This window comes from Nansenia antarctica (assembly GCF_963989245.1).
Source record: "Nansenia antarctica genome assembly, chromosome: 5".
Taxonomy (NCBI): Eukaryota; Metazoa; Chordata; class Actinopteri; order Argentiniformes; family Microstomatidae; genus Nansenia; species Nansenia antarctica.
Genome location: NC_137690.1, coordinates 62,699,069 through 62,708,480, shown reverse-complemented (window position 1 = coordinate 62,708,480; position 9,412 = coordinate 62,699,069). Strand labels below are relative to the sequence as shown.

Here is a 9,412-nt window from a genome sequence, read left to right as displayed (position 1 = left end):
ACATGTTGCAAACGGTTTGGTCACAGCTCTCTGCGGCAGCTTAGCTAAGCAGCTATCTTCCCCCTAACAGCCTAACAGCAGAGCCAGGAGTTTAGAGTCACAACCACAACACAAGTTTTCGTGATGTCATCAAAATATGTGGTCGTTCGATGCTGTCAGATGAGTCGAGATAATAATAATAACAATAATAATTATAATATTGTTTGATTACTAAATCTAAATGTAAGATGGCTATTTAAAAAAATAAAAAAAAAATAATAATGGATAGAAAAAATATGTCAACAAAAAAATGTATGATGATATAGAAATGTTCTAATTATTATGTGAATCCCGACTTTGCAAAATGATTTTTAAAAATGCTCTCTAAAAATGTGTCATGAAATAAATGATAATAATAATAATATTAATAATGTATTATTATTATGTATTATTGTATTATTATGAGTAATACGTGAGCTTTTCATGACACATTTTTAGAGAGCATTTGTTTATCATTTGCAAAGTTTGGAGGATTCACATAATATTATGAAGATCCTTTCATCTTTTTTTACAACATCACCAAGTGCCTTAGAAAAGTCTGGTTCTGCCTTCTTTTTTTGAAGGAAAGTATGTCAAGTATGTTATCACGATCACCATCTCACAGTGACATGATAGAGTCAGCTTGGACTTTTACTTTGGAAAATAATATCACCAAAATAAAATGTACTTCACTTCCGGGTTAGTGACATAAATGGTGCTTGGTTTTCTAAAAACAGAAGGGATCCCCGAGCCAGTGTTTACATAACATTGTGAACCAAATTAACTGTGGGATAAAAATAATCCATTTCGAAAAATATCATGTCAGATACGGTAAAGGACACGTTTTAACTAGCATGTTGCTTGTCTATGGAATGCGAATAGGTAGACAGTCAGTCTACTGGTTGAGCTATGCTAGCTCAGTGGGCCGAGCAGAGTAGCCTGCTGTGTACAGCCTCTTGTAGCAAACGTTAACCCGTAATATACATAATACATTAATTGACCATTTATTTAATTTGCAGCAAGTTGTTACTTTATTTTATTTTATTTTAGGAGACAAAGCCATCGAGTCAAGATGGAGGTGAGACGAAGGATGGAGAGTACATTAAACTGAAGGTGATTGGTCAGGTAAGAGACATGTCCCATTACCTCTCCTTCTCTTCTTTCATTCATCCATGCAGATCTGAGGGGATGGGTCTAGTGAAAGCAAAGAGTGACAGGCTTTGCTGTCAGTTTGCGTTCACCTATCCTGTTGCTTCAGATTGGTGCAGGTGAAGGGAAGGTCTTGAGGTCACAATGCCTACACAGACTATTTAAGATGTAACCCTAGAAGAAGTTTCTCATACTTGTCACCTTTCCTTGGTGACCACAGTTCTGGGTGGACTAGAGTGAACTGTGCGTCTTCACCAGTTAACAGAAATGTATCTCCCATCTTAGGACAACAGTGAAATTCACTTTAAAGTGAAGATGACAACACATCTAAAGAAGCTAAAGGAGTCTTACAGTCAAAGACAGGTAGAGGAATCTCACAAACATTACTATGAAATCAAGCAATTATTTGTATTATCACTTTGCTTTTGAGTTGTTACAAGCTTACGATTATTGCATTGTAAGTTAAGTCTATTGCTGGGTCTGAAGTCAGAGTGGACGACGGCGGCATTCCCAGTAGCTGTTCAGAACTGATTAAACTGTATATCTTCTGCAGGGCGTTCCCATGAATTCTCTAAGGTTTCTCTTCGAAGGGCAGAGAATTGCAGACAACCAAACCCCCAAAGAGGTATCCTATCCCTCCTCTCCTTTATCATCCATACAAGTAATATCACTTATATTACAAATACAGATAATATGCACTAGATGCACCTTTTACAACTGTTTCTTTCCAAAGGACATTATACATATAAGGGGAAAAAATACATTAAAGTAAAGTTTTAATGAGTAAAGTTGAACAATTAATTATTGGCTTTTAATAGGCTATATACTGTAGGTGAAAATGTTTGACTTTCTTTTACTTTTCTCTCTTATCCTCAGCTTGGAATGGAAGATGAGGATGTCATTGAAGTATATCAGGAACAGACCGGAGGCCTTTGGAATGATTAGACTTACTATATTTGTTCTCATTTTCTATTTCTTTTTTATGTATGTAATTTTTCAGTTTCAAACCAACTGGATCAAACAAACAAACAAACTCTAAGGGGCTTCCACATGGGAGAGCAGAGAAGTGTAGACGCTGTGTAATGCATATAGTGACATAACTAAGTGACTCCTATTGAGAGATCACACATACAGTAACAGTTGTGTTCTGCTTCATACATACAGTACAGCACCACGCCCTGAATGTTAACCAGTATGTCAATCCTAATTGAGTGTGTCTACATTAGCATTGTCAATAAGTCTCAGTGGGAAACTGCTGTGGAGGCCTATGTCAGTGACGATTCATGTCTTCTATAGTTTGGTTTTGTTGCAATTAATTTGAGAGGATAAAATTATGCTTTTTCTTTTAATCATGAAATAGAAGTTTTCAGTCACATATACAGTAGGTTGATGAGGCTATTCCTCTATTCAGGGTTTTTTCAGCATTAGAAGCACACTGTATTCTTCTATTCTTTGCTTTTCTACAAAACTGCTAATTGGATTCAATCACCCTCCCCAAATTAACATGTCACAGCCACCCTTTGACACAAATTATAATGAATATGCTATATTTGAATGCTGAAGCATTGTTTTGAAAAGTAAACAATCCCAGTTTTCTGTCATAGATATGGTATGACAATAACGGTATTTAAAATGTAAAATATTTTTAAGATAATGATTGTGCTCAACTTGTATATTTTGTATCCAATATTTGTGTGTAATTCTTCATAGTGTCCTATGCAGTTGTTTTTATTTATATTTGTACACTATACATGTTTTGCTAATTTCAAGAGGTAAAGATCTGGGTTTTACTTGTTTTATCTTGGACCGCTTTATTGTAATTAAATGTTTGTTTTTTCATGTGTCTGTCATTGTGCCAAGGGGACTTTACGGTTTTGAAACACAGGAGTAGCCACATCATTGAATGATGTCCCTGCAGCGGATTCCTCCTCTTAGAGAAAAATTGATATGGATGGTTTGAAGCTTTGGGATGATAATTTTGCTTTTTTGAATAAAATGTTTAACAAAAATATAAATATTCTCCACCATTATTTTCTCCCAAGTTTGATGTAGGATAAGACAATAATAGAGACTGTTCTAATTGCTGGACTGAATGTTGTCTCAGGTCCACCAGAGGGAGCTCTTGCCAAACTTATGACAAGGATTGTCCTGTGTGCACATAATGTTACATCTGTACTGGAAACAACCATAGCTGTTTACAGTCTAACATGCACAGGAAACAGACCATACTGCCTGTCCTCCATTAGTAGTGCACTCAAAGCAATGAGTACAATCAATCAAAACTGTACAAATGGAAGATACATGAAAGGAGATCTTGTTATGGTTATACCATGACAGTCTGTTACCCAAGTAGTCAGTGATTGGTTGGTCACACCTTGATGGTAGCATCCAACAGTTCTGTCGGTGTTATGTTTGGACAATGAAAAACACCCAAGACAAGATGATAATTAATAGAAAACCAATTTTAACAGTGAGACCATGTGTAGAGTTCATAAGATCGGCACACATTTTTGGCTGTGATAAACAAGAACTCAGATAGTGGTTGGAAATATTATTTTTTATACTACACAATGTGTGGAAGTGTAGGCTCACTTCTCAGTGAAATCTAAAAAGGCAAGTAAAGCACAGCACTGAGGGGAGTTCCTTAAAGCATACATTTCTGTGCCGAGTGAATATTTATTTGAAGAGTCTGAATTCAGGGAGGCCCAGGAAAGAGAGGAGGGCATGGAGTTGAGGGGGGAAAGGGGGAGGTGGGAGAAGAGAGGGTGGAGGAGGAGGTAGAGGGAGGAGGGGTGGGAGTAGTCATTGACCAGTGACAGGATAAGCGAAACAGAGCAGAGAGAGAGAGGGGTCAGGTCAGTAAACAGAGACTCTGTCAGTCCCAGGGTCTAGGCCCTGGGTTAAGACCCAGCCTGGAGGGGATCACATTTCCAAGCCTGGGATACCTCACAGTGGCAAAACACTTCCAGATGTGGGCCAACCAGGACAGAGGGGGAAGGGATTGTGTGTGCGTGTGTGTGTGTGTGTGTGTGTGTGTGTAGAGTGAGTATGCCTGAATGCAATTATACATTATGTGTGAGTATGTGGGGAGCACCACTTAATTTCACACTGTGCTTACACAACATATAAAGCTGCTTTTGAGGATCGAACCCCAGCCCCTATTAGTTACATCACTTGATAAAAATGTTAACACAACTAGAAATAATAGTCTAAAATTGCTTTGACATTCAAGTCAACATTCAAAAAGGTTTTACGCTTTACAGTTAAATTGGAGGGGAGGAATTTATCATCAGTTCCTAGGTTAATAGATTTGATCTGTTATAAACAGATGTAAATCAATGATTTCTGTGTGTCCAGTTGTCAGAGATTAATCCATTTCCTGATGACAGGAAGTCTGAAAACACAATACCAATGGGATGGCGTTTGTTTGAGGAGAAAGAAGAGTTGACTTGAGTAAGTATGAACCCATGACACACACACACACACACACACACACACACACACACACACACACACGTCAGTGTACTCATGCAGCTGCTTGTTGTCGTTCATGTTCCTTATGACAATGAATCCCTGTGCTCATCCATCCCCACTGACACATCTCACTCTGATCAACAGGAGGAGAAATTAGGTCATGACATTGACACATTGGTCTCAATGTAAGTTTCTGTACTTTGTGGGTACACTGTACGTAATTAAAGGGAACTGAAACGAATGATATTGATAAACGAAAATGAATGTGATGTGATGAAGTGTGTCCCCGTGGAGGTATTTTCTGTGAAAAGGGTAAATCTCTGAGAAACATAGTGGTTGGAACTATAACCACATTGCCATAGAAGTAGTTTAATCCAAATTGGAAAGATACCCACAACAGTGTACAAAGAGGAAGACACTTTCTATCCTTTTTAGGACACAACCAAAAGTGTAAATGTGAGCTCAAAACAATGAAATGGCAATACTCAAGTGGCAAGGTATTATCCTAGTTATTTAAAAAAAAAAAAAAAAAAAAAATGTTATCCGTCTTTCTGGGATCAGCTGACTCCACAGAGCATTGGAGATGATCACAAGCCAAGGGTGAACAGAGGGGTTGAGAGGTAAAATAGCAGACGCCCAGAAAAACTGCTGATGTACATAGCATACCCTGTATGTTCCTATGTCCACATAATAAGTCTTACAGGGAGTATTGTGTGAGGACATTTGGTAAAGCAGTGTTTATATTTCAAAATATGTCTCCAAATCCTTGAATACAGACAATGCAACAACTTCTCACCTATTGTCTTAAATCAATGATCCAATTTCAGGGGCATCACAATCTCACTGGTTGACTGGGTCTGTCTGGGATTCTAGTTTTTACTAGACTTTAAGAAAGCATTGTGCGCAACTTCTAATGACACTCAAAGGACAGCATATTAAAAACTGTATCATTTTATTCTGTGAAACTGTACAGATACAAGCCATAGCATTGAAAACATTAAGTAAAAACAGCATGATTATAATTCATATAAATACATATGTTCTTTTGAAAAAGTGTATTTACAAAATATTGTGGCCTGTAAACAAGGCAATTTGCTAAGTCGTACAGCTATACACAAGCAATCCAGTAGCAAATGTTTACGATTTCTGTCACCATGATTGTTTTGAGATGCTTGCAAGTTAGTACATTTAAAATGAATCAGCAGCACATGGCAAAAACGTGTAGGCTACATGAGGACATTCTAAAATACAGAAACAATGAAATGCATTGATTCCAAAAACCTGACGTGCCTTTCAAATGAATGAAAAAGAAATCTTTACATACAATGGCCTCTTCAGAGGGATCACTTTACAAGGCCTCATACATCTGTCTCTCCCCAGATGAGATAAGCTCACTTAAAATACAGATTTAAAAAAAACATGAACAGGTCAAACAGACTTTTTTTTTGAGGATGCTGGTGCAATAGAATTTAGGATATGGCACATCATGGTCCTCATATTCATAGTCATGTTTCAATAAATTCACGACAAGTGTCCTTTACTGTGATTTGAGTAGGGGACTCAAAAGTTACAGGGCCAGTCTTTATCTCCTTGAAAGCGATCGAGGCTCAGTCAATGGCTCGTTTAAGCCTGACAGGACGCATCCTGAAATCACACTTTCTGTAGAGTTCAGTGTCCACACGTCATGAGAGGGCTGGTTTATGCTCAGTTTCATCATCAACACATCATTTATGATTTTCCTCCTCACTTTGCCCCCCTGCGAAAAGTTCATACAGTCGTTTCGCCTTGGTTGTTGTTACTGAGTCGTTTGTAAAACCTGCACCAGGACTGTAATGTCTTCCCTGACCAGATCCAAAACCCAGAGGTGATGCCCACGATCATGGTCATGAGGTACTTGATCATGAACACTGTGAAGTCTGGTGTCATGGGTGCAAAATTGTTGGGTGGGCATGGCACTGCGAAACGCTTGCAGGTCTGCATGTGCCAGGTTTTCTCCCATTGGGCCCGGAAGGCCTGCTCATAGAAGTAACAGGCTATGACGATAGTGGCAGGAACAGTGTACAACACACTGAACACACCGATCCGGACCATGAGCTTCTCCAGCTTCTCAGTCTTGGTCCCGTCGTGCTTCATAATGGTACGGATCCGGAAGAGAGACACGAATCCGGCCAGTAGAAACGAGGTGCCTATGAAAAGGTAGACAAACAGAGGGGCAAGGACAAATCCACGCAAGGAGTCAACATTGTATATACCCACGTAGCACACCCCGGTGAGGAGGTCACCGTCGACTTGACCCATGGCCAGGATGGTTATGGTCTTCACAGCTGGCACTGCCCAAGCTGCTAGGTGAAAATACTGTGAATTGGCCTCTATGGCCTCATGGCCCCACTTCATGCCAGCAGAGAGGAACCATGTGAGTGACAGGATGACCCACCAGATGGAGCTGGCCATGCCAAAAAAGTACAGTATCATGAAGAGGATGGTGCAGCCCTCTTTCTTAGTGCCCTGGGCAACTGTCTTGTAACCGTCCTCCTTAAACTTGTCTATGCACACCACTTTGTCTTCCAGGAGAAATCCAGCCGTGTAGGCAATGGCCACCATGAAGTAACAGCCAGAGAGGAAGATGATGGGCCGCTCTGGGTAACGGAACCTCCTCATGTCAACGAGATAGGTGAGCACAGTGAACAGGGTACTCACGCAACACAGAATAGACCAAATGCCCACCCAGAGTTTACCGAATTTCAATTCCTCCTCGCGGAAATACATGAGTCCGTGGGGCTTGGTGACCTCGCAGGGGGCGCCACAGTCTTTGACTCCCAAGAAGTGGTAGTTGAGGTAGGACGGGACCTGGAGCTGCAGGGGACATGAGAAGGGCTGTGTGGGTCGGCCCATGGAGGGGGGCAACGTGAAGAGCTCTGGCAGATTCGGAGTGGGGTCCGAAGTCGGGGTGTCCGAGTCGGACGTGTTTTGACCCACGCAGATCTCGCCGGCACCGTGGACGGGGAAGTTCTCGCAGCGCAGTCTCTCGGGCCACTGGAAGCCGAACTTATTCATGAGCGCCTCGCAGCCCTGTCGTGCGCGCTCGCACAGCGATCGGCACGGGGGGATGGCTTGCTCCAGAACCGTGCACACCGGCGCGTACATGGAACACAGGAAAAACTTCAGGTCCATGGAACATTGCACCTTGACGAGCGGGTAGAACTGATGAACCTCCAGACCCGCGTCCTCCTGGTTCGTATGACCCAAGAGGTTAGGCATGATCGTCTGGTTGTACGCGATGTCCGTGCAGAGAGGGATGGAGATGGGCTGACAGAAACCGTGCTCCGGTATGGATATGCCCTTCTCGCCGTGATACTGACCGGCACAGGGCTGAATAAGGGACACGGTCACTAATATGCACACCGTTATCCAAATCCACTCCCAGGTTCTCCTGAGCGCCATGATCCCCCCCTGTTCTGCAAACAACTAAAGAATAAAACTATGTAGATGGCGCCTCCGGTCCAGGTCAATTTCAGCAAAAAACGTGGCAATGTCCTCCACTCTTCGAAAGATAATTTAGTGCAAACAATTTTTTTTAAGCCCTCGGTTGCTCTTTGCACGCATTCCTTATTCGATGGAAATTCATCGGACTCTCAAAGAAAATGGTGGATTGCTGAGTTTTTCATAGTCCAATTTAACCAGTGGGAATGCTCATGAAGTAGGCAAAAGGTTTAAATTCGTTTAGACGGGACCTGGTTTTTCCGTTTTGGTGGATTTTCCACCTTAAATGTTTATATTTGTAATTTCTTCCCCCCGAGTCCTCGATACATCACAGCCTATTACAAAGTTAAAGTCTGCAAATCATCCCAGCCTCGTGAACGAGACTCAAGCGCTGTGACTTTCCATCTCTTCTCCACAATTGTGCAAAAAAGCGGGGCGGTATTTTTTCCGGGTCTTTCTCAGGATGAAGATGCAGGAGTTATCACCAATTCCAAAAACGCAACGTCCGCGATCTGCAGAGTTGGAGAAACTTATGAGACGTATTCCCCACACACAAACTGAGTTAGATCGGTTTCAAGGTCCCCACCATTCACTACGTTGACTTCGACGCAGGGGCGCCTTGAAACTACTACACTTTCTCGCCCAATTGCACGATTTGTTTTCTCCCATATCCCTTCGCTCATTGGAGCCCGGGCAGAAAGGGGCGGAGTTTGTGGGACTAGTTTGTTCTTTCCACCGCTATCTTCAAAGCTGCAGTTAACTTCCAAGTTGCCTCAAAGTAACCACGACTAATATGTTTGTATCAGACATGTATCTCTACGTAAACTCAGCAGCTCTGCTTTGCTCTGATATGGTATTAGAGGAAAATAATCGTCTATTTATATATAATCATTTATTTATCAATTACAATTAATGTTCAATATACTATAATTCCTAGAAATGGTTATAGTTTGTCAGACAAGATTGGTTATTTAATTGTTTATTGCATTGTGTAATTAATTTACGAACTTCGTTATGGTCTTCTGTATGGTCTTCTGTATGCATGGTCCCTCTCTGCTACTATTCAGAGCAGTATGCAGGGCTGAGGCTGTAAGCCAGACCTTTGATAAACTACGGCAATAATGGTCATATTTATGGTGTTGTTTAATATTGAGGATGTAGTCTGTCTCTGTAAATCATCTTGGTGTGCAGAGCTGTGAGGTAGGCCGTCAAGAACACGAGTCCTACCCATGATTTTATAATTTCTCAGCGTTTGCCCCAATGACTCATTCACAAAAGTACTTGCACTTGT

The 9,412-nt window shown here is 41.2% G+C and overlaps 2 protein-coding genes across 2 annotated transcripts; one reads left to right on the top strand and one right to left on the bottom strand.

The window, feature by feature from the left end:
* Positions 1-724: 724 nt before the first annotated feature.
* sumo1 (small ubiquitin like modifier 1) lies at positions 725-3,168 on the top strand. Its single transcript, XM_080532209.1, has 5 exons — positions 725-849; positions 1,069-1,143; positions 1,453-1,530; positions 1,721-1,792; positions 2,044-3,168. The coding sequence occupies exons 1-5, from the start codon at positions 838-840 to the stop codon at positions 2,110-2,112; spliced, it is 306 nt and encodes a 101-aa protein (XP_080388335.1). The 5' UTR covers positions 725-837; the 3' UTR covers positions 2,113-3,168.
* A 3,240-nt stretch (positions 3,169-6,408) lies between these two features.
* Positions 6,409-8,082, bottom strand: fzd7b (frizzled class receptor 7b; the record flags this gene model as incomplete). The annotated part of the gene is made up of 1 exon (XM_080532204.1): positions 6,409-8,082. One exon carries the CDS (start codon positions 8,080-8,082, stop codon positions 6,409-6,411), a length of 1,674 nt encoding a protein of 557 aa, XP_080388330.1.
* Positions 8,083-9,412: the final 1,330 nt, after the last annotated feature.

Coding starts and splice junctions, on each gene's coding strand:
- sumo1 (XM_080532209.1), top strand. Junction 1,531..1,720: donor AGTCTTACAGTCAAAGACAG/GTAGAGGAATCT, acceptor TATCTTCTGCAG/GGCGTTCCCATGAATTCTCT. Junction 1,793..2,043: donor ACAACCAAACCCCCAAAGAG/GTATCCTATCCC, acceptor TCTTATCCTCAG/CTTGGAATGGAAGATGAGGA.